At 34.9% G+C, this 25293-nt stretch overlaps 2 protein-coding genes across 3 annotated transcripts in view; one reads left to right on the top strand and one right to left on the bottom strand.

Moving 5' to 3' along the window:
* Nucleotides 1-25293, top strand: part of ADGRL2 (adhesion G protein-coupled receptor L2) — a 388797-nt gene that overhangs the window by 140391 nt on the left and 223113 nt on the right. For both annotated transcript variants that reach the window (XM_047725544.1, XM_047725542.1), the window contains exon 2: nucleotides 19752-19793. The gene's annotated coding sequence lies outside the window, so the exon portion shown is untranslated. The remainder of the gene's footprint in view (nucleotides 1-19751; nucleotides 19794-25293) is intronic.
* Nucleotides 1-25293, bottom strand: part of LOC125097376 (translation initiation factor IF-2-like) — a 69702-nt gene that overhangs the window by 11401 nt on the left and 33008 nt on the right. The window contains exon 4 of the mRNA XM_047724927.1: nucleotides 1565-1620. Coding sequence (XP_047580883.1) covers nucleotides 1565-1620 — 56 coding nt within the window. The remainder of the gene's footprint in view (nucleotides 1-1564; nucleotides 1621-25293) is intronic.

Raw genomic sequence — 25293 nt, 5'->3', positions numbered from 1 at the left:
ACAGAGCAGTAATCGTGGTAAATAGGAATTTTAATAATTGATATTCAACATATTCTCTTATTTGACTGAAAAATAATTTTTCTTTTAGTACAGTATGTGTGTACAGTGTGAGAAAGTGCATGTGTCAAAACACATGAGGCTGGTATTTTTTTTATTGGGTTTGTTGGTTTTACCTCTAGGATTTTGTTTCTAAAATGGTGACTTTAGACACGAACTGACATCATCTTCATTATGCCAAAAAGAAGACAAGATAAGAAAATAGGATTTGTTTGCCCAAAGTTACCTAACTAGAACTAGGAAGAGTTCAGATCAGGTCTCAAAATTCCTGTCCAGTGCTCTTTCTTTCACATATGGATGCTACTTACTTCTATTCACTAATTTATTCTAGAATTTAATCACTTTCATTTTCTTATTTTTCTTTCTGTTAAACTGATATTATTAATTCTTTAAATTTATAACAGTACCATTGGAGTAGACAGAAATCTACTGAGCTAAGAAATAAGATACCAAATTTTGCTTGAGAATAACAGAAGGGTTTTCAGCCATATCTATAATTTAAATTATTAAAGTAGAGGAATTAATAGGAATTAGTAGGAATTAGTAAAACATTAATAGGAATTAGTAAAACATACATATCTGGAAAGTGGCTGATGAACAATAGAAAGATTTACAGATTTTTGTCTATCTCAATGACTTCATTTTCCATTCATTCTTGTTCAGGATACATAAGCTATCAGCATATTATTTGAAGTAGAATTCAGCCACTGTGAAAGTATTTTTTAACAAAAGTAGTTTTTAAACATCATGAAGATATCATAACTCACATAGAAAACCTAAGCAACATGAAGAAGATTCTTTTTTAATTTAAAAATCCACTCAAACTCCTTCCTCAAGTGATTCTTCCTTTCTTTTCTACCTTCCCCAATTTGCTATCTTGATTAATATCTGCCTAGTCTGTTCAAAATGATTTAGATACAACTAAGAGTTTACTATAAATTTGACCCAACATACTAAAGAAATCCAGCAAACAAATATGAGAACAATGTATTTCTCACCTTGAGAAGGAAAATCTCATTGGATAAATGACAAACTGATGGCAAGGAAAACTAAACTAACTATCTGTCTAAGGCAGCTCCCCTAGCTTTCTTTATTTTTCTTCTTGCACTTATAATACCTGGAATAGCACAAATTGTCTATTTATTGACTTTTTCCCCCTCACTAAGATGCTAAACTCCATCAAAACAGGAACTTCAATAGATTTTCTTAAACAGTGCCTGACACATATAAATGCTTCCTAAATATTTGCAGAATGAATGAATAAATGAGAAATTGGTTGTTTGGGGAAACCAAACTAAACTAAAAATAGTTTTATGGTTAACAGAATAAAACAATATTTGTTGAAAATATTTCTAACATGTCTGTAATGAGCATGGCAGTATTTAGATTGTGATTGAGTTTCATATTCCCTTTCAGGGTCATAATCCTGAATATCACTTCTTATTATATAGTATAATACATAAGTCATGAGAATTACAGTAAAATCCATACTGACTTTATGACTGACCTTGTTTGGAATAAATCTTCAATTTGGATGTGATTTCTTATAACGGGCCAATTTCCCTGAAAAGCAAGTAAGTAAAATATATTGATTAATTGAGAACTGTAGTTAATTGGGTTTTTACTAAAATTTATTTTTACTGGCACAGAGTAGGTACTTAATAAATATTTGTCAAATATGTGAAGTTTAGTTAGTTAAAGTAGATTTGTTATTTTGTTTTTAGTTACTCAATAAAAAGAGAATTTTTCAATTAAATATGTAATATGCAATGACATTAGAATCCACATAACAGACAAATAAGCAATTTAAAAATATTACAAGTTCTTCCCATTCTCTTCTTTTTCATCTTCCTTTCCATCTTCCCTTCTCTTTCCTTATCTTTCTTTCCTGAATAATTTAGTCCCAAACTCATTAGATGGGGACAAGTAAGGTTAGCATCCATAGAGAGTATAGGTATAGGTAGATAGACTCTATAGAGTATAGAGTATAGGGAGAACTCAGCAGCCTGAAGAGCAGTGTTGGAACTCAAGAAGGATAAGAAGAGCATCTGGTGCGGGGAGAGAGGACTGGGATGTTCAGCAGCAATAGGATAATATACATGAGGAAATTGATCAAATAAATATGTTAAGCAAAATTGGGAGATAGGGTTTCCACTGTTGTAGAAATAAGTTACAAATATGAAAAGAAAGAAACTATGTTGGATCCTGTGGTGTTGGCTTAAAAATGCACATATCAGTGTGAATTCCTAGTGTATGGATATAGATAGAAGATATATGTTAATATGTGTATATATGGAAAAATAGATAAATAGATGGATAGATGAATTTTTCCTACATATATTTTCTTAGTTCCAAATCCTGAGAACAATGACACACCCAAACAATGGGCACACCTACCTCCCAAATCTTGGTTTCTAAATACCATTTCTGAATAAAAGAAATTAGGACTGCTTGGAGAAGTAGCTGTTTGCATAGCTGGAGCATGAGAAAGACAAAAAGAGCCTCTCTTGTTGTACAAAAATATGGAAGTACTCAAAAAAATGCCAGGGACACGTCAAAGAAAGAAGAAGTCAGATTAAAGAAGATCACACTGCCCATATCTGAGACTATTAGAAGATCAAGTGAATAATAATAAAAGCAGATGATAACCCATTGGATAAAATGGATATCCATGAGCTCATATTTATATTAGTAAGTCAGTAAGTTGAAAGTTAATGTACTTCTCCATAATATACTTACCAAAAATTCTTTTACAGTGATCATCTTAATCGTGAATTAATACTAACTTCACAAGTAGTGTATCAAATGATAGGATATTGTGAGATGAACAACAAAATCCCTTTCATGATTCTTCAAAGACAGACAATTTAAATCCAGTAGTAAGAAAGTAGAAGATAAACCTCAAACAAGGAGCATCTTGCAAAATAACTAAGTTGTAATTTTTTTAAATGTCAAATCCATGAAAATTATGGGGAAATTGAGGAAATCTAGATTAAAAGAGACTAAAGAGGCAGAATAATGAAATGCACTCCTTGATTCTAGACTGGATCCTTTTGCTATGAAGAGTATTATTGAAACAAGCAACAAAACTTAAATGCAGTCTGAGGATTATATGGTAGTGTGTATCTATTTTCTGAATTTAGTGGCTGCATTTCATTTATAAAGAGATGTCCATGTTTGTGGGGAAAATATGTTCAAGTGTTCAGTTGTTACTACTCTCAAATTATCATAATTCTCAGATCATTCAGGAACTGCATTATTTGTACTGCAGTTACAACATTTTTGTAACTTGGAATTGTTCCAAAGTAAGAAAATAACTTAAAAAATTCAAATTCAATATCTTCCATGAAATTTTGTCATAATCCTAAAATATTGTTCAGGTTATAGAAAAGTCATGTATATTTCGTGAATTTGTATAATACAATCTGAGGTGTAGACTGCAGGCCGCCCCTTTTAAAATAAGGTAGGTAAATAATAAAAAAAGAACAATATGCTTTGTGGGGTTTCCATTGAAAACAATTGAGATTTCTCAGATGTTTGGTACTAATGGTTATAGTGATGGTTTTCTATTTTCTTTTGTTTAAATGTGAAGGGTCTTTTTATTTAATTTAGTAGGAAGGAGTCAAATTTCTGATAGGTATTAAAACATCAATGAATATTATCTAAATGGGAAATTATGAAGGGCGCCTGGGAGGCTCAGTTGGTTACACATCTACCTTTGGTCAAGTCATGATCCCAGGGTCCTGGGATCAAGCCCAATGCTGTGAGCCTGCTTCTCTCTCTCCCTCTACCTGCCACTCCCCTGCTTGTGCACTCCTTTTTTTCTCTCTCTCACTGACAAATAAATAAATACGCTTTAAAATGAAGTTATGATACTTCCTGAGGGGCAGAAAACTTAGCAGAAATAATATGTGGATATTATACTTACCCACTATAATACAACCATTTTTAAATAGTATGGCAAATAATAGAAGGCAGAGGCTTAACCCACTGAGCCACCAGGTACCCTAATAAATAAACTCTTTTTAAAAAATTGAAAATTACAATATTAAGTTTGTGTGGCATAAAATATTCTTCTTGTATTTGAATGCTTGTTTAGTTGGTCAATCAAGTAATAATTTTTATCATATCTGGCATTTAAAATAGCTGAAAGATTATCATAATTAATCTAACAAGGGATCACAGAGGTTAACTATATTTTCCTAAAGGCAAAAAATGTTTAAAGGAGACTATCCTTCGAATATTCTTTTCCCCTGTTTTGGAGAATACTCATTCTTATGTGGAATTGAGTTGTGGGCATGAGGGGTTTGGAGTATGACTGGAGAAGTTAGGAGTATGGGAGCCCCAGGATATCTGAAATTTGCTATGCTTTCATAGAAAAAAAATTTCCCCATGTCTAAATGTCTGCCAGTCTTGGGGAATTCCTCCTAGTCAGGCATTGTGATGTATTAATAGAAGCAAAAACATAACAATAAGACCTCTTACATTTCATGGACTCTTTCTTAACTTGTGAGAAAATTAACTTTTCACAAATATGATTTGAAGAAATTTATGGTGTTCACTTAAGAGAACTCTATATTACTAAAAACAAGTTAGGCTAAGATCAGTAACATGGTATAGAGGGTTCAAACTATAATTCTGTTCTATAAATATGGAAACTTAGACAAGTTATTTAACCTCTTTGTGCCTCATTTTCTTCATATGTAAAACAAGGGTAATAATTACACCTAAATCATGGGATTATTATGAGCATTAAATGAGACAGCACATGTAAATTGCTTAAAGTTGTACCTAGGACATAAGAAACACAAATTCCTATCTCTTATTATAATTATTTGAGATCAAATTTGCTATCAAGCAAAAATAGAAGCTACACTAAGAAATGAGGATTTCTGGGGCACCTGGGTGGCTCAGTGGGCTAAAGCCTCTGCCTTCAGCTCAGGTCATGATCTCAGGGTCCTAGGATCTTGCCCTGCATCAGACTCTCTGCTCAGCAGGGAGCCTGCCTCCCCCTCTCTCTCTGTCTGCTGTCTGCCTACTTGTGATCTCTCTCTGTCAAATAAATAAATAAAATCTTTTTAAAATGTTAAAAAATAATAATAATAATAAAGAAAGAAACCAGGATTTCTTAGAACACATCTTGACTGATCATTCTCTGAATGTATTATAATGTATTATATTAATATATAGTGTATTATTTGCTTCAGGCGTACAGGTCTATGCCTCATCAGTCTTACACAATTCACAGCACTTACCATAGCACATACCCTCCCCAATGTCCATAACCCAGCCACCCTATCCCTAGGTGGGGGGTAACCCCAAGCAACACTCTGTTTGTTTCCTAAGATTAAGAGTCTCTTATGCGTTGTCTCCCTCCCCAGTCCCATCTTGTTTCATTTTTTCCCTCCCTGAGCCCTATGAACTTCTGCCCTTCCTCTCAAATTCCTCGTATCAGAAAGATCATATGATAATTGTCTTTCTCTAATTGACTTATTTCACTTAGCATGATACACTCTAGTTCCATCCATGCTGTTGCAAATGGCAGGAGTTCAGGTTTTTTAATGGCTGCATAGTATTCCATTTTCTCTATATACCACATCTTCTTTATCTATTCATCTGTTGATGGACATGTAGGTTCCTTCCATAGTTTGGCTATTGTGGACACTGCTGCTATAAACATTAGGGTACACATGCCCCTTCAGATCACTACATTTGTATCTTCAGGGTAAATACCCAGTAGTGTGATTGCTGGGTCATAGGGTAGCTTTATTTTCAACTTTTTGAGGAACCCCCATATTGTTTTCCAGAGTGGCTGCACCAGTTTACATTCCCACCAAAAATGTAGGAGGGTTCCCCTTTCTTTGCATCCTCACCAACACCTGTCATTTCCTGACTTGTTAATTTTAGCCATTCTGAGTGTGAGGTGGTATCTCATTGTGGTTTTGATTTGTATTTCCCTGATGCCAAGTGATATTGAGCACTTTTTCATGTGTCTATTGGCCATTTGGATGTCTGTTTTGCAGAAATGTCTGTCCATGTCTTCTGCTCATTTCTTGATTGGATTATTTATTCCTTGGGTGTTGAGTTTGAAAAATTCTTTATAGATTTGGATACTAGCCCTTTATCTGATTTCATTTGCAAATATCATCTTCTATTCTGTTGGCTATCTTTTGGTTTTGTTGACTGTTTCCTTTGCTGTGCAAAAGCTTTTGATCTTGATAAAGTCCAATAGTTCATTTTTGCCCTTGCTTCACTTGCCTTTGACAATGTTTCTAGGAAGAAGTTGTTGTGCCTGAGGTCGAAGAGGTTGCTGCCTATGTTTTTCTCAAGGATTTGGATGGATTCCTATCTCACACTGAGGTCTTTCATCCATTTTAGGTCTATTGTTGTGTGTGGTGTAAGGAAATGGTCCAGTTTCATTTTTCTGCATGTGTCTGTCCAATCTTCCCAACACCATTTGTTGATGAGACTGTCGTTTTTTCATTGGGCATTCTTTCCTGCTTTGTTGAAGATTAGTTGACCATAGAGTTGAAGGTCTATTTCTGGGCTCTCTATTCTGTTCCATTGATCTATGTGTCTGTTTTCGTGCCAGTACCATACGGTCTTGATGATTACAGCTTTGTAATAGAACTTGAAGTCTGGAATTGTGATGTTGCCAACTTTGGTTTTCTTTTTCAACATTCTTTTGGCTATTGAAGGTCTTTTCTGTTTCCATATAAATTTGGGGGCTATTTTTTCCATTCTTTGAAAAAAATTGATGGTATTTTGATAGGGATTGCATTAAATGTGTAGATTGCTTTAGGTAGCATAGATGTTTTCACAATATTTGTTCTTCCAATCCATAAGTGTGGAAGGAGTTTCCATTTTTTTGTGTCTTCCTCAATTTCTTTCATGAATACTTTATAGTTTCCTGAGTACAGATTCTTTGCCTCTTTAGTTAGGTTTATTCCTAGGTATCTTATGGTTTGGGGTGCAATTGAAAATGGAATTGACTCCTTAATTTCTCTTTCTTCTGTCCTGCTGTTGGTGTATAGAAATGCAACTGATTTCTGTGCATTGATTTTATACCCTGATGCTTTACTGAATTCCTATATAAGTTCTAGCACTTTTGGAGTAGAGTCTTTTGGATTTTCCACACAAAGTATTGTATCATCCGCAAAGAGTGAGAGTTTGACTTCTTCTTTGTCAATCCAGATGCCTTTTATTTCTTTTTGTTGTCTGATTGCTGAGACTAGGACTTCTAGTACTATGTTGAATAGAAGTGGTGATAGTGAACAGCCCTGCCCTGTTCCTGACCTTGGGGAAAAGCTCTCAGTTTTTCCCCATTGAGAAGGATATTTGCTGTGGGTTATTCATAGATGGCTTTGATGATATTGAGGTATGTATCCTCTATGCCTACACTGTGAAGAGTTTTGATCAAGAAAGGATGCAGTACTTTGTCAAATGCTTTTTCAGCATCTATTGAGAGTATCATATGGTTTTTGTTCTTTCTTTTATTAAAGTTTTGTATCACATTGATTGATTTGTGGATGTTGAATCAACCTTGCAGCTCAGGTAGAAATCCCACTTCGTCATGGTGAATAATCCTTTTAATGGATTGGCTAGTATTTTGGTGAGAATTTTTGCAACAGTGTTCATCAAGGATATTGGTCTCTAATTCTCCTTTTTGATGGGGTCTTTGTCTGGTTTTAGGATCAAGGTAATGCTGGCCTCCTAAAATGAGTTTGGAAGTTTTCCTTCCATTTCTATTTTCTGGAAGAGTTTCAGAAGAATAGGTATTAATTCTTCTTTAAATGTTTGGTAGAATTCCTCTGGGAAGCCGTCTGGCCCTGGGCTCTTGTTTGTTGGGAGATTTTTGATTAATGCTTCAATCTCCTTACTGATTATGGGTCTGTTCAGGTTTTCTATTTCTTCCTGGTTCAGTTTTAGTAGATTATACTTCTCTAGGAATGCATCCATTTCTTCCAGATTGTCTAATTTGCTGGTGTTTAGTTGCTCATAATATGTTCTTATAATTGTATTTCTTTGGTATTGGTTGTGATCTCTCCTCTTTCATTCATGATTTATTAAATTGGGCCCTTTCTCTTTTCTTTTTGTAAGTCTGGCCATGAGTTTATCAATCTTATTAATTCTTCCAAAGAACCAGCTCCTAGTTTCATTGATTTGTTCTACTGTTCTTTTGGTTTCTATTTCATTGATTTCTGCTCCAATCTTTATAATTCCTCTTCTCCTGCTGGGTTTAGGCTTTCTTTGCTGTTCTTTCTACACCTCCTTTAGGTGTAGGGTTAGTTTGTGTACTTGAGGCCTTCTTATTTCTTGAGAAAGGCTTGTATTGCTATATACTTTCCTCTCAAGACTGCCTTTACTGTGTCCCAAAGATTTTAAACAGTTGTGTTTTCATTTTCATTTGTTTCCATGAGTTTTTTCAATTCTTCTTTAATATCCTGGTTGACCCATTCATTCTTTAGTAGGATGCTCTTTAGCCTCCGTGTATTTGAGTTCTTTCCAACTTTCCTCTTGTGGTTGAGTTCTAGTTTCAAAACATGATGGTCTGAAAATATGCAGGGAATGATCCCAGTCTTTTGGTACTGGTTGAGACCTGATTTGTGACCCAGGATATGATCTAGTCTGGAGAATGTTCCATGCGCACTGGAGAAGAATGTGCATTCTGTTACTTTGGGATGGAATGTTCTAAATATATCGGGCAATGTCCATCTGGTCCAGGGTGTCATTTAAAGCCTTTATTTCCTTGTTGATCTTTTGTTTAGATGATCTGTCCATTTCATTGGTGGGGGAGGATGTTAAAGTCCCCTACTATTATTGTATTATTGTTGATGTGTTTCTTTGATTTGTTATTGATTGGTTTATATAATTGGCTGCTCCCATGTTAGGGGCATAGATATTTAAAACTGTTAGATCTTCTTGTTGGACAGATCCTTTGAGTATGATATAGTGCCCTTGCTCATCTCTTATGGTTATTATCCTTATCCTTAGTCTTTGGCCTAAAATCTAATTTATCTGATATAAGGATTGCCACACCAGCTTTCTTTTGAGGTCCCTTAGCATGGTAAATTGTTTTCCACCCCCTCACTTTAAATATGGAGATGTCTTTGGGTCTAAAATGAGTTTCTTGTAGATAGCATATCGATGTTTTTTTTGTTGTTGTCGTTGTTTTTAATCCATTCTGATACCCTGTGTTTTTTGATTGGGGCATTTAGCCCATTTACGTTCAGGGTAACTAATGAAATATATGAATGTCATGCCGTTGTATTGCCTGTAAGGTGACTGTTACTGTATGTTGTCTCTTTTTTTTTCTGGTTTGTTACTTTTAGGCTCTCTCTTTGCTTAGAGGACCCCTTTCAGTATTTGCTATAGGGCTGGTTTGGTGTTTGCAAATTCTTTTAGTTTTTATTTGTCTTGAAAGCTTTTTATCTCTCTTTCTATTTTCAATGACAACCTAGCTGGATATAGTATTCTTGGCTGCATATTTTTCTCCTTTAATGCTCTGAATATATCATGCGAGTCCTTTCTGACCTGCCAGGTCTCAGTGGATAGGTCTGCTGCCAATCTAATATTTCTACCATTGAATGTTACAGACCTCTTGTCCTGAACTGCTTTTAGGATTTTCTATTTGTCTCTGAGACCTGTAAGTTTTACTATTAGATGATGGGGTGTGGGCCTATTTTTATTGATTTTGAGGGGGGTTCTCTGTGCCTACTGGATTTTGATGCTTGTTCCCATTGCCAAATTAGGGAAAGTCTATGCTATAATTTGCTCCAATATACCTTCTGCCCCTCTCTCTCTTTCTTCTTCTGAGATCCCAATTATTCTAATATTGTTTAATCTTGTGGTATTACTTACCTCTCGAATTCTCCCCTTGTGGTCCAGTAGTTGTTTGTCTCTCTTTTGCTCAGCTTCTTTATTCTCCATCATTTGGTTTTCCATATCACTAATTCTCTATTCTGCCTCATTTACCCTAGTAGTAAGAGCCTCCATTCTTTATTATACCTCATTAATAGCTTTTTTTATTTCAATTTGGTTAGATTTTATTTTTTTTAAGACTTTATTTATTTATTTGACAGAGAGAGATCACAAGTAGGCAGAGAGTCAAGCAGAGAGAGAGGGGAAAGCAAGCTCCCTGCTGAGCAAAGAGCCCGATGTGGGGCTCGATCCCAGGACCCTGGGATCATGACCCGAGCCAAAGGCAGAGGCTTTAACCCACTGAGCCACCCAAGCACCCCTCAACTTGGTTAGATTTTAGTTCTTTTATTTCTCCAGAAAGGGATTCTCTAGAATCTCTACTATCTTCTGTGCTTTTTTCTCTAGTAGATTCTCTAGTATCTTCTGTGCTTTTTTCAAGCCCAGTTAGCACCTTGATAGTTGTCCTTCTGAACTCTAGTTCTGACATATTACTAATGTCTGATTTGATTAGGTCCCTAACCATCAGTACTGCCTCTTGTTCTTTTTTTTTTTTTTTTGATGTGAGTTTTTCCACCTTGTCTTTTATCCAGATAATAATGGATGAATGAGAGAATAAAATACTAAAAGGGTAACAATGACCCCCAAAAAATACAGGGTAACCAAGTCAGAAGAGATACAAAACTGGGGGTGGGGGGCAGAAGGAAGGAAATATATATATATATGTATATACATATATATATATATATTGACTAGAACACAGCCACACACTTGATTTTGGTCTGTTAGAAGAAACTGTCTCCAATGATTTTAAAGAAAGAAAAACTTTCTTTCTTTTGTGTGTGTATACATATACACACACAAATAAGGTTAAACATGATGAAGGGATGGAATATGACTGTAAACATGAAAAATTAAAAAAAGATTCTAAGAAAGGAATTGATAAGATAAAATGTTGTTTTAAAAAAGGGAGGGAAAGAATGTTATCAGACTGGAGACTAGAACAAAATGCTAGATTTAGGGTATATTTTGATCTATTAGAAGAAACTGTATCCCAAAATTTTAAAGAAAGAAAAACCTATATATTAAAAAAAGAAAATAAGATTAAATACAATGAAGGGATAGAATATGACTATAACAATGAAAATTTATAACAATGAAAATTTTAAAAGATTTTTAGAAATGTATTGATAAGATAAAATAGTTAAAAATTGTTAGAAGGGGAAAAAGGAAAAATTTAAAAAAGTAGAATAAGGAAAAAAAAATCTGAAAACTTTAACTTTGAAAAACTAAAGAATCATGGGGAAAAGTCATGAATTCTATGTGCTGTATTCTTGTAGTTCTGAAGTGTTGCAGTTCTTATTGATTGGTAAACTTAGTCTTGGCTGAATGTTCTTGTTGATCTTCTGGTGGGGGCGGTGGCTGTTAAAGTGATTCTTAAATGTCTTTACCAGAGGCAGAATTGCACCTCCCTTGCCAAGGGCCAGGTTAAGCAATCTGCTCATTTTTGCTTTCGGTAGCTTTTTTCCCTGAACCGCTTTCCGTAGAGCTTTGGAGGACAGGAATGAAAATGTTGACCTCCCAATCCCTGGCCCTGTAAAGCTGAGAGCTCAGGGCCGCAGTACTCAGTGTGCCCTCAGAGAAAAGCAGTCAACCTCTCCCATCTCCCTGGTCTCCGGCCACACTCTGAGCTCACACAGCCCGTGACCAAGCATTTCTATATCTGGTCATGGCCCTGTTTGGAGTCTCCAAACCCAGCAGATTCCTGCAACATGCTCCCACACCACCTCTCACAGAGAAGGAAGGAGGCAGTCTACCCATATCTGCCACTCGAAGAGCGGTGGCCTGATTATGCCTTGGATAACAGTTTAAGGTAACCTCAAGCTGAGAGCCCACTGCTTGGCTCCATCTCTGCAGCCAGCTTCCCCACTCTGATACCTGTTAGCTCTGCCACATCAGACACCCCTGGTCTTTTTGTGACCTGATGGGGTCTGAGACCACACTGTCCCCATGAGGGCTCCACCCCCAGCTTAGCCTTTGGAGCAACGTCCCTCAGTGAAGCAGACTTCTTTTTTTTTTTTTCTAAAGATTTTATTTATTTATTTGACAGAGAGAGATCGCAAGTAGACAGAGAGGCAGGCAGAGAGAGAGAGAGAGAGAGGGAAGCAGGCTCCCTGTTGAGCAGAGAGCCCGATGCTGGACTCGATCCCAGGACCCTGAGATCATGACCTGAGCCGAAGGCAGCGGCTTAACCCACTGAGCCACCCAGGCGCCCATGAAGCAGACTTCTAAAAGTTCTGATTTTGTGCTTCGATGCTCTGCCACTTGCCAGGAGCTGGCCCCTCTCCCCAAAGTCTCTCTTCCTTTATATCACCTCAGATTCACTTCTCCGCACATCCTACCTTCCAGAAAGTGGTCACTTTTCTGTTCCTAGAATTGCTGCTCTTTTTTGCTTCGATCTCCAGTTGAGTTTGTAGGTGTTCAGAATGGTTTGATAACTATAGCTGAACTCCTGGGACCCTATGATATTAGGTTTCCTACTCCTCCACCATCTTGCTCCAGACAGAAACAATTCTTAAAACTAGTTTGGGAACATTGATCAATCAAGGTCACTTCCTGATTGGTTCAGTGGCTACACATCTGCTCTGGCTTCCCCAGCTGCTGCTCCTTCATGCCAGGCTGAGCTAGTTCTCTTCCTTCCAGTGCCAGCCTGCGGGAAGGGCATCTCATCTAGCACATAGCTAGACACCCCCATGCCGAGCACGCTCTCTTTGCACTCTGAATAAATATATGTATTGGCCTATAGCTAACGCCATATTAAGTCATGCAAGTATTCTTTTTTTCCCCCCATCTGTAGAAATGGTGATGATAATAGCAGTATTCCTCACAGCATTGTTATAAGGATTTAATGATAAAACTTAGCAATTTGCCTGGCAGTCAAAAAACACAAGTTGTATTACTATTCTTTTATTATTATTATCATTATTATTATTATTATTATTATTACTATCTATATGATAAAATAAGATCAGAGTCTGAGACATATGAGGATACACTTACAATTTTATACTATGATAAGAACAGAAGAGCTAACATTTCAACTATTTTTAAGAAGGAATGCAGTTTTTCCAGATGGAGAGGAAGGGAAGAGCATTCATGAATTCCCCATGTGTTTTATCTAAACTTGACTTGTTTTCAAAAAGTCAGTGGGCCCACAGTTATTCCACTGAGAAAGTACTTTTGAATTGACCATGTCCACACAAACTAATCAATCAACAAGTAATTGAAAACCAAATCTGTGAAATATGCAGATAAAGTGTAAGACAGCCTCCCAGCTGGTTTTCCTATATCCACATTCTTTCTTCCTTAGCATAAGGAACCTTATATTCATAAGGTTGACACGCTAATCTTCTTAAATGCAGTTTTCATCATGCCAAAACTGCTGGAGAACATGGAGTAATTTTCAAATAACTGCTGTATCAAGCCCATATGACTGTGTCTAGCCTCAAGAATCATCCATAGTCTTGCAATTCAGAATACAGCACCAGCACCAACATCATGTGGGAACTTGTTAGAAATAGATAATCTCATATTCAATCCAGACCTACTAAATTAGAGTCTGCAGTTTAACAAAATCCCCACGAATGCAAACTAAAGGTTGAGAAACACTACTACACAACATCCATTAATCTTAACCAAACAAAATCACTATCCCATTACACAACCCATGGTCCCATCAAAAAGAATGAAGTCCTTTCATTAATATCTCTGCATCCAAACAATCCCTTTGCTCATAATCTTAACACCACTAGAAATGCTTTATTTCCTTTCCCCCTTTATCCAAATCCTATCTGTTTCTGAAGGCCCCATGGAAAAAAACCCTATACCTTCCATGAAACCAACACCATTTCAAGCCACACTAACCTTGCTGAACATTCCTGCATTTAGGTCAGTACCATTTCATTCCTCTTATTTATTATCATTCATTATTCATTGAATAATCATTTTCTAAATGTTTAGTATTATTTACTGGGCACTGTTGCATTGGTCAGAATGCAAACAAAAACACAGACTTTCCCTGCTTTCCTTAAGCTCACAAATGGAGAAGAAACAGTTCAGTAGAGATGCCTTATGCTCCACAGACATATAGGGCAAATGGGTAGATGTGGAGGTGCAGGGCCATACGGGGTAAAACAACATGATTTGTGCTTTTTTGTTGTAAAAACTACCTAAATGAAGGGAGTAGTGCTGTTGAAATATATTAAAACTTTCTATGGCATAAGATAGATTAAACATTTTAACTGATAGAGACAAGACAGAGATACTGTGCTTGGTTTCATGTTAATTTTATGATCTTACAGATGATTAAGGTTTTTTTAATAGGATGGCAATATGCCTTTCTTCGTTCATTCAACAAATAGCAGAATTTTAAAATAGCTCTTATTTGTCCTTTTCTGACTCTTTAGGCTTCAGACATGGTATGAACTAAATAAATACTTGTTGATGGAAGACAGTCTTTGATCTCGAGTCAGGGACTAGGTTTACACACATGGAACAACAATTGCACAAATGCAGCCCTTTCCTCCTACCGCTTTTCATGACATAAGGAAATGTTCATGAATTTGCAATGACATTTTGGTTTACTAGTAGTGTCTTTTGGATCAAAAAGTTCCTCCAGGGTGCCATGGAAGTTTCTGTTTCTCTGTAGCTAATGTTTTTGTTCACCAGAGACTGTTTTGGAGTATAGCCAACCAAATGGAACAGGCTAGTAAAAGCTTTTGTGGGTGAGCAGTTTGGAAACAAGTTTCAAGACCATTTGCCAGCTAAACCTCAGCAGGTAGAATTTTAAACAACCTAAGTTAATATAAAGGCTTCAACTGTAAAAGCCTGGAGAAGCAACGAGAGAGAAAATGAAGTAGGTAACATCCCATATTCTTTGAGGGTAAAAATCAAAGTTAGCTTTTCTTATATAGCAAAACTATCCATTGTCTCTTTGGATAGAAACGGATGTTTCTGGAAGACAGTCACCCTTCAAAAGGTTGCATGCTCCAAACAACAGCACTAAAGTACGTTAAGGTTAGATATTATGCAAGACCTTTTGTGAGCCTCTTGTTTTCTTCAGTGTGATTCGAGAGCAGGATAACACAAGGAAATTTCAAAACCAAACTGAGTAAAAAGACTATAAATAACATAAACTAGAACGTTATAGGATCTGGTATTAAACAAAAAGTGCCCATCGCTTTGGTTAAAGAACCAGCAATTTCCTTTTATTTATCATCTTCAAATTAGTTACAACCTTCCCTTATCTTCTTCAGCAATCTTGGGGAAGGTGAGTATTCCCACATCCTGTGCAATTTTCTCTTCAACTTTTAATTTCTCTGGGTGCAGAAAAAAAAAAAAAAGCTCTGGACCCTTAATTGAGCAATTATTATTTCTTAAGTGAATATAGAGTTTGAGGATAGTGCCAACATCTCCCTTTTATCCAGAGAACAAGTCTGACACAGTCAGCGGCATACGTTGTCTGGCAACACCCCAGCTTTAGGTAGAAGAGCCAAGCGAAGACTGAAAGGGAAACTCATTCTTCACCCCTAGTCACTCCCTGGCATCTACTGAGGTTCTTGAAAGAATGCCAATTAGGACCGATTTACACGTCTCCTTGGAGGTTTTAGATAACTCTTCACTAAGAACTGTTTGTTTTTCTCATTTAGACCATTTCTCCAGAGTAGGATTTGCAAACTTGCTGCTGAATATGCTGTTTGCAGATCATTGCTTGGTTTCCATACTGACATAAAGCACTGGTACTTGAAAAATTCATTAAGAAGTGACTCATCTGAACTCCCAGATCTCAATCTGTGGAGTGATTTTACCATGTTTTCTACAGTGTTGTTCCAGAATCCAAACAGCAGAAAATAACGAGTCCGTATGCAAACAGTTTATAAAATATGCCTAGATGAGGAACTTAACTGCTTCATAGCTTGAGCCATTGTTTGAGCTATTCTAATTATTTTAAAATTTTTTTTTTTTTAAGATTTTATTTACTTATTTGACACAGAGAGAGATCATAAGGAGGCAGAGAGGCAGGCAGAGAGAGGAGGAAGTAGGCTCCCTGCTGAGCAGAGAGCCCAATGCAGGGCTCCATCCCAGGACCCTGAGATCATGACCTGAGCTGAAGACAGAGGCTTTAACCCACTGAGCTACCCAGGCGCCCCTAAAATTTTCTTTATATAGAGCTGGAATCCACTTCTCTGAAACTTCTGCCATTTCTCTTGGTTTTCTTAGATACTCACTATCTCCTTTATATGAAAAGCCCTTTTAATATTTAAAGATAGTTTCCATGCTTCTCTTCCTCTGCAGGTTTCTCTTTAATTAAATTACTCTTCCTTCGGCTACTCCTAAGGTTATATGGCATCCAAACTTCATCATTAATGAGCAGATTTTGAACATAGTCTGTTAATAATCAGCTCAATTAAAATTAAAAATATGTACAACTGGTACCTTAAATAATCTTTTTTATGTTTGGTTAAGTTTTGATTGAATACTGTATTTAATGGTCTATAATACCTAAGATACAATCTAGAAATTGCTATTAAAATGTCAGACTAGTAGACCCAGCTACAGAAAGCATCTTTTTGGTTGCTTCTGTTAATGAAAATTTTACTAGACACTACTAAGAGGTGATTGAAAAATCATGCTGAAATATTACTGTTATCTACTGGTGTACAATTTCTCACCAGAGAACTATGAGAACTTTGGGATTAAATGTTTGCTATCTAAATACAAATTTTAGCAGCCCCTAAAATTGTTAGGAACACCTTAGAATACTTTGCTTCTTAATTACAGTTTCCCCCAAAATTTATTATACAGTATCAAATTAAAATATAGTTACTATTTGAGAAATTTCAAGCATTTATGAAAATATAATGAGCTAACCCTTTAAATCAGACTTGAAGACAGTTTGAATATTCCTTATATGCCCACAAAAGTTTCTTTAGTCTTTTGCAAAATGCTAACATGATTATATTTGTCCAACAATGTAGATGGTTAATATTCACCCAAGTGACATCAACAATTTAATGCATCATGCTTTTTCTTCTCATTAAAATTGCTATTACTGAAGCTCGACTAAATTTTCTTCATGCTTGGCCCTCTGTATAAGTCTGATACCCTACAGTTTTCCTCCTATACCATCAGGTTTTGCTTTGTCTTCAGTTATTTTTCTTCCTTCTCTTACCTGCTTTCAAGAAATAGAACGAGGCTCTTTAATGTGCCAATTCCAAGTATATTCAGATAAAATGCAAATAAATCAATAGGCTTCTTCAGGAAAGTTTACATTTGAATGTGAGAGGCTGTTTCCCTTACTCATTGGCTCTCCCACTGAGGTTAGATGACCCATTGTAGCATCTTGCTGGAGTGAGTTTCAAATTGGTAAAAAACTCCTAATAAAGGAATGGTGGCAGAAAGAGAGAAAAAATAATCAATGAAATAGGAAAGTCCAAATGTATATTCTTATCAAGTTTTATACTTGTCCAACAGTTACAAGCCTCTCTGAAAATATTTATATGTGTGGGTGGGGGCAAGTTGCCCATTAAATTGTAGGAAGTGTTATCAGATTCATCAGGACTTGGTTGTAAATTTGACTACACAGTTTTGGCTCATAGAGAAATAAGGAGGAAATATCTGATTAAAGTGTGCATTGCTGCTGAGGCAACTGAATGTTGCCATAGCAATTGAGATGAAATGTGCAAGAGTGAGATAATTAAATCTAACCCCTTTAGTAGTTTTGACAGTCAATGCACTGCCAATAGGAAAAGTTATCTACAGTATTAAGATAAAACACATCCTCATGGAAAGTCTCCTTACTAGTATTTTGTTGTTCCCTTTCTAAATACATTGCTTTAGGTGTCTAATTTGAATGTTCTCTTTTAATAATCAAATACAGTTTTGACCTTGGTCTACAGCTGCCTAGAATTTCTGCTAGCTTATTGTATCATGGGAGCAGACATCTATAAAAAATATCCAATTTTTTTTCCCCTCAAGTTCTTTAAAAAAGTATACTAAAGCCAAAGCTGTCATATTTGAGCTTAGAATTCAATAATATCTAGAACGTGCTGCCCTCTTCAGGAGCTGGTGCTTAAAAATACTTTACTTTTTTTTTTTAGCAGTTTAGAAATTATAAATATGAATTATAATATCAAATATTGTATTGATAATTATATGGGAATAAGCACGACATCAGTAAAATATTTCTAAGTTAAAGAATTTTTTCCATTAAAATATTTCAAGAAAGATCAATAAATACAAATTTTGAAATAAATTATTAATATTTACAATTAAATACAAAGATAGTTTTCTTAACGGAAACTACACTCATTGGCAGAATTCCTGAATCACTACAGAATTTCAGAGTTCCATATTTTCTACCCAAATATTTCTTTAAGAATACAAATGTCTAAAAAAGATATCTTTGATGTCAAAATCTAGGTAGGACACACTTCAAATCTTAATTTTATTCTCTAGGAAAAAGCAAATTTTGTGAACACCAAAATTTGTCATTTAAGGGCACCTGGCTGGCTCAGTCATTAGAACATGCAACTCCTGATCTAAGAGTCATAAGTTCAAGCCCTACGTTAGGCATAGAGCTTACTTAAAAATATGTATTTGCCATTTGAAATTTTACCTAGTTTTCATTTGTAGAAACATTATCTTTTTTGGAAATAATGATTCAGATACATTAACACATGATAAATTTTTATTCAAATTTACTTCATTCAAAAATAATCCTGAAGGGTCTGAAATATCATTATTCAAAAATTCAAGTAAAAACCCTTTTCTGAGTATGTTATCTATTAAAATGTCCTTAGCCATCATCTAGTTTTGATAGAGAGGTTAAGGGAGATGAACTCATTGTGTTTTTCTCTAAGTTAAGTTTATGATATTTAAAAAATAATTAAGTAAAGGAATGGAAAATGACCAATATGTAATAACATTATCAGGATATGAGAAAAGCATTTTTTCTCACATCAGGACATGTTTCTTTATATTAGAACTACTGACATTAAGAAAGGTTTTGTTTGTTTTTTTACTAATTATTAAATGTGAAAGTGTTGATTAAAAATCTTTAAAGAACACAATAAATTTGAGTAAATAGCTTTTTAAAATATTATTTTGCTCTAATTTTTATGTGATGCAATTTAAAACCTTATTTTTAATCAACAGAAAACAATATAAATATATAAATGATGCTTTATTATCATTTATTTAGTATGAAAAAGTAGAAGTTTGGACTCCTAATTTTGTTTCTCAGTTCCTACATCAGATTTCCAGTTCAAGATTCCAAACAGGAAACTAATTTACATTTTTTTTTATAAATAGTCATTAATGTTGATTTCAAGAAAGTAGAATGACCCTCAGTTTTCCCTTAAAGAGTTTTAGGCATAGCTGTCCCATCTGTATCATTGAAAGATTCAACTGAGCGAAAGGGGAGAAGAATAAACAGTTAATTGGCAATATTTTCTTAATGCTATAATATTTGTTTGGGGGGAAAATAAAATGTTTTACTTCTGACCTTAAAATTACTTATCACAACAACTGCTTAGTCTTAAAGTAGCTCTGTCCAAAGGCATGCAATACTTGTTCAATAATTCTTAGAACACTGATTCATGCTTTCTGCAATAGATCTACTTCATTTTTGTTTTGCTCCTGATGCATTATATTTGGTGGTTAGAACCCCTGTGGATGGAGGTATAATAAATAACAATATTTTCTTTGCTTTCCAGGGTATTTATGGCATAATGATAAATTTCATCTTTCCCAGAATGGTAAGTAAAGAACTCTTTCTATATATGATAGTACTCAACACAAACAAGAAAAAGTGAATTGTTATAATAAAAGTGGAGTGGCATTTGCTAAATATATTGAATGATCTGATAATTATAAGATAGCTTATACTCTTGAAATAAATGGATGCTACATTCAAATTCTATAAGCATTCCAAAATTCTCACCATATATGTTACAGGCTCTTTGAAGGGAATATAAAGTTTCTGTTTTCTTTGTTGTATGGAATGTGAACACAGTGGAGTCAACATTTTGTTTTCTGGGGGTAATTTATTTTAAAATATACACAGTTACAGAAATAAATGTGGTTTATATTCTATGAACATAAAGAAAAAGTGTATCTGTGATACATATTGAGAGTGGGTGAGTAAGAGTCCTTTGGAATTTTTACTGTTACATAAAAACTGATTGTAATTTATGTTTGACCAGGGCTTTGCAGCATCTGTGAATTTAAAAGTGTTTGTTTTTTAAGAATATATATCATAACTTCTCCTAGGCAAGCTAGCTACTGTATGATTTTGTTTAAACACATAGTTTTCTTGCCTTTACATTTTTATGATGCAAAAAGGTAATATTTAGTTTTAGTCTTAATCATAACCTCTTTACAATTCAAATAACAATAAAAATTAATTTTATTGAGTGGGAAAGGTCAATGTAAAGTGACATTTCTCAGGAAGTTATTACTGTCTCCTATGAAGTTTTTTTTCCCCCCAGTGGTCTTGGATAGTCCCTATAAAAAGCAGGAATTTCCCACAGTAGAAAAAAATCTCTTTGAAATAAACCAATCATCAAAAGTGCTATTAAGGGAAAAAGCAAGGCACAGAATACATATATTATATGTTGTGTACACGTGTGCATGTGTATCCAATGGAGAGAGAATTGAGAGCATACTGGTGGTAAGCTTAGAAAAGTTTCACAAAAGGTGCACAAAACAGTGGGAATATGGGTAGTTTAATAGTCTTCACTCCATCTTCATTCCGTATAATAAATATGTATTATGGGTGCCTGGGTGGCTCAGTTGGTTAAGCATCTGCTTTCGGCTCAGGTCATGATCTCAGGGTCCTGGGATCAAGCCCTGTGTTAGGCTCCTAGCACAGTGGAGAACCTGTTTCTCCCTCTTTCTCTGCCCCCCATCCACACCCGCTACTTGTGCTCTTGCTCTCTCATTCACCCTCACTCTATCTCAAATAAATAAATAAAATCTTTTAAAAATATATGTATTATTTTTGTAATCAGAATGAAAGTATTATTTCAATAGTTAACTTAAAATAGTATATTTATTATTAATGAAATGTGGATATATATAATAGAGGAAATACCACTTGTGCCAATTGCATAATCAAAATGATCTTATATAATTTTAAAAAAGCAAAAAACAAAAACAAAAAGACCCTTTCACCTAGTCACAGAAGGAAACAAAATAGAAATTGAAGATTACTTGGATTAAAAAAAAACAAAAAGGTGTCTGGGTGGCTGAGTGGGTTAAAGCCTCTGCCTTCAGCTCAGGTCCTGGGATTGAGACCTGCATCGCTCTTTGCTCAGCAGGGAACCTGCTTTCTCCAATCTCTCTGCCTGCCTCTCTGCTACTTGTGATCTCTGTCTATCAAATAAATAAATAAAATCTTGGGGCACCTGGGTGGCTCAGTGGGTTAAGCCTCTGCCTTCAGCTCAGGTCATGATCTCAGGTCCTGGGATCGAGTTCCACATCGGGCTCTCTGCTCTGCAGGGAGCCTGCTTCCTCCTCTCTCTCTCTCTGCTTGCCTCTCTGCCTACTTGTGATCTCTCTCTGTCAAATAAATAAATAAAATCTTTAAAAAAAAAGACAATGAAGTATTTTAAATGAGGTTAAAGCTATCAATTTTATTAATTTTACTACAATACAAAAGTACTCCTAGATTTCAGGAAATGCATGTGAAAAAATAAACATTTTAAAACTGAAATTTAAAAAATCTTCAGATTCACATTGGTGTTTAGTATAAAAGAATGTGATATTTTATGAACTTTTTCAGAAGAAAAGGTCTAAGGGCACCTGGCCGAGTCAGTCAGTAGAGCATCTGATTCTGGATCTCACTGTTGTAAATGTGAGCCCCATGTTGGGTATAGAGATTACTTGAAAATAAAATCTTTTACAGATAAATAAAAAGAAATTTTTTTTAAAAAAGGAGAAAAGGTCTAGCTACATAAACGCTAAAACATGAAGGTGAAACTTTTAAAATAACTCAAATTTTAAGTCAGTAAATCAAACTACTCAATAATAATAAAAAACTGATCTAAAATCTGTGTAATTTACTCATCTACAACCAATAGTCATCTTTGCAAGTTTAATGTGCAAAATTATATTAAGGTCCAAGATTAAAAGAAAGTATAATAGACAACTAGGCAATTATAAGGAACTTTTAGCAGAGTTTTTTTTTAACCTAAATAATGTTAACAAATAATTTCTTAATCATAAACACAATAGTAGAATAGAATATTTCTGAGATTAAAAATTTCTTCTCAAGAGTGATTTATTATAGGGTGAAAACTTAGCATATAAGTATAAATTGCTGTTGTATCTCAAATATCCAGCGACTTTGTCTGGACATAAGCCAATAATTTTAGAAGAAATTTAGGGAAGAAAAAAAAGAGTGCTCTAGCAGGTATCTTAATCCTGTTCACTTTAATGCTTCCCGAATTCTCACTTCATCCCACTTGCTCTCAGTTTACATAAAATTAAAACAGAATTTGTTCTCTGATTGTCTAGCTCACAAACGAGAAAGGATACTATAAAAGCCATGAGGGGCAAGAGAAATGAACGGAAAAGTTAGAGTCCCTTCATAACTATTCATCAGCTTTAAGAATTGAGAGACCAAAGACTAGCTGTATGATTTTGAGAAGATATATCCTATACTTTGGGTTTAAAATTCCTGATGTCTTCAATCAGAAAGTTATACTGAAAGATTTTTTTATGAAATCTGAATTCCTTTCTAGCTCTAGAATTTTACAATACAATAATGTATCTTTAAACTTACTATACAGAGCATAAGATAATATTGTGATATTTGGAGTCATTAGAATGAAAAGGTTTTAATGATTAAAAGGGTTATTTTCATTTGTTTGTGAAATTCACTTATATTTAAAGTCTTATCCAAATTTTTTAAAAATTTTATTTATTTGACAGAGAGAGAGATCACAAGTAGTCAGAGAAGCAGGTGCCCCTTTTATCCAAATTTGTTAAGCATCTGCCTTAGGCTCAGGTCATGATTCCAGAATCCTGGGATCAAGCCCCGCATCAGGCTCCTTGCTAGGGCAGGAAGCCTGCTTCTCCCTCTTCCTCTGCCTAATGCTCCGTCTGTTTGTGCTCACTCTCTATCGAATAAATAGATAAATAAAATCTTAAAAACAAAATCAAACCCTCCAAAAACACAAATTATATTGTGTAAATGAGAGATTATATATTGTGCATTTTGATAATATTCTTCTCATAGAACTACTTTTTAAATGTGCCTGAAAGGGGCACCTGGGTGGCTCAGTGGGTTGAGGCCTCTGCCTTCAGCTCAGGTCATGATCTCAGGGTCCTGGGATCGAGCCCCACATCGGGCTCTCTGCTCGGTGGGGAGCCTGCTTTCCCCTTTCTCTCTGCCTGCCTCTGTCTATTTGTGATCTCTATCAAATAAATAAAATCTTAAAAAAAAAAGTGCCTAAAAATTTAACCTGAAATTTCTCACTGTGCTTTAAATAACACTGTAAATAATGTGAAGGAAAAATCTAGCATCAGTCTTTTCTAAAGAATGGGAAACCAAATTCATACCTATCTGTATATGGAAATATATATTTCTCTTTTTTTAAAGATTCTATTTTTTTATTTGACAGAGAGAGAAAGACAGTGAGAGAGGGAACACAAGCAGGGGGGACTGGGAGAGGGAGAAGCAGTCTTCCCACCCAGCAGGGAGCCTGATGGGGGGCATGATCCCAGGACCCTGGAATCATGACCTGAGCCAAAGGCAGACGCTTAATGACTGAGCCTCCCAGGCGCCCCTGGAAATGTATATTTTGAATAGGTTTATTCTGCCAAGATGCTAATTTGATGTATTGGGCAATCAAAATTTTAATTCATAATTCTCTTTTTGCATCTACTCTATCTTTAGTACAACTGACATATCATGACATTTTAGGAAAAAAAAAAATAAACTTTCCTCCATAACCTAGATCTGTTGGTTCAACGTAGCAAATTATTGGATAACTAGGGCGCCTGGGTGGCTCAGTGGGTTAAAGCCTCTGCTTTCGGCTCCGTTCATGATCTCAGGGTCCTGGGATCGAGCCCCACATTGGGCTCTCTGCTCAGTGGGGAGCCTGCTTCCCCCTCTCTCTCTGCCTGCCTCTCTGCTACTTGTGATCTCTGTCAAATAAATAAATAAAATCTCTAAAAAAAATTATTGGATAACTAAAACAGCTCCTCATTCCAATTATTTCTTTCTGATTTGTAACTATGCAAATTTAAGCAAGCCACTCATTTTTTGAATTATTACACAAACTGAATTGAAATGTAAATATATATTTTGTTTGACATGTATCTATTCAAACTAACTTTAAAATAAAATAAATCTTCAACATTAACAAGTTTTTCTAGTAGATTAGAGATAAATGCCAACTATTTAAATAAAGCAAATTTCTCAGTGTAATTAATCTGCACTTCAACAAAATAGATCTTTCCTCTCATTCCCAATTCTGACTTAATGAACAAAGATTGAATGCATATTTCTGTGAATAGTCACAGCATCTAGTCTTCAATGAATAATAAAATATATTTTATTTCTGAGAACATTAATAAAAATTTGTTACTTATTTCATTAATGACAAAAATTTCATATTGGAGTTAACTATAGCCAATAGTCATTTTGCCATTTATCTTTCAAAATTCCACAACAGTTTCTGATACATCAAATGTCAATTTTTAGGTCAGATGTAGCAATAGTAAAGAATTGTTAATTGGCCAACAGGTTGATTAGTTTTAAGATATTGAAAAAAGCAAAGATTAAAAACAGTTCTCTCCTTTTCCTTCAATTAAAATTGCATGCAATTATTCTTGTAGATTATAGATCTCTTTTGGGATTTCTGGTTTCATATAACTTTTTGGTTCATTTCACAGGAATAATATTCATCTTAATTAGCAAAAAACAGTTGATGAGTTTTTATAAGAGGGAGTTCACTCCATGCACTGACTACTGCCACTAGATTATTCTGTTTAATAATAATAATAATAATAATAAATCTCTGCTTTTAGAGCAGTTAAATATGTTATCTGTTAATAGCCATTTTCTTTGAAGACAGGATGTCTTTTCTGATAGGTGATTAATCCATTTTGTTTTAACCTCAGAACATTCCTAAGCAATATCCTAAATTGGCTTAAGAATGATTTATTACCGTATCAGTTTAAATATACAAATAAAAATTATTAAATAAAGAGACGTTTCTCGTGTGTTATTGCATTACTTTTCAAAAT

Source organism: Lutra lutra, chromosome 4 (genome assembly GCF_902655055.1).
Source record: "Lutra lutra chromosome 4, mLutLut1.2, whole genome shotgun sequence".
NCBI lineage: Eukaryota > Metazoa > Chordata > Mammalia > Carnivora > Mustelidae > Lutra > Lutra lutra.
The sequence above is the reverse complement of the archived record's forward strand: the minus strand, read 5'-3'. Positions and strand labels throughout refer to the sequence as shown.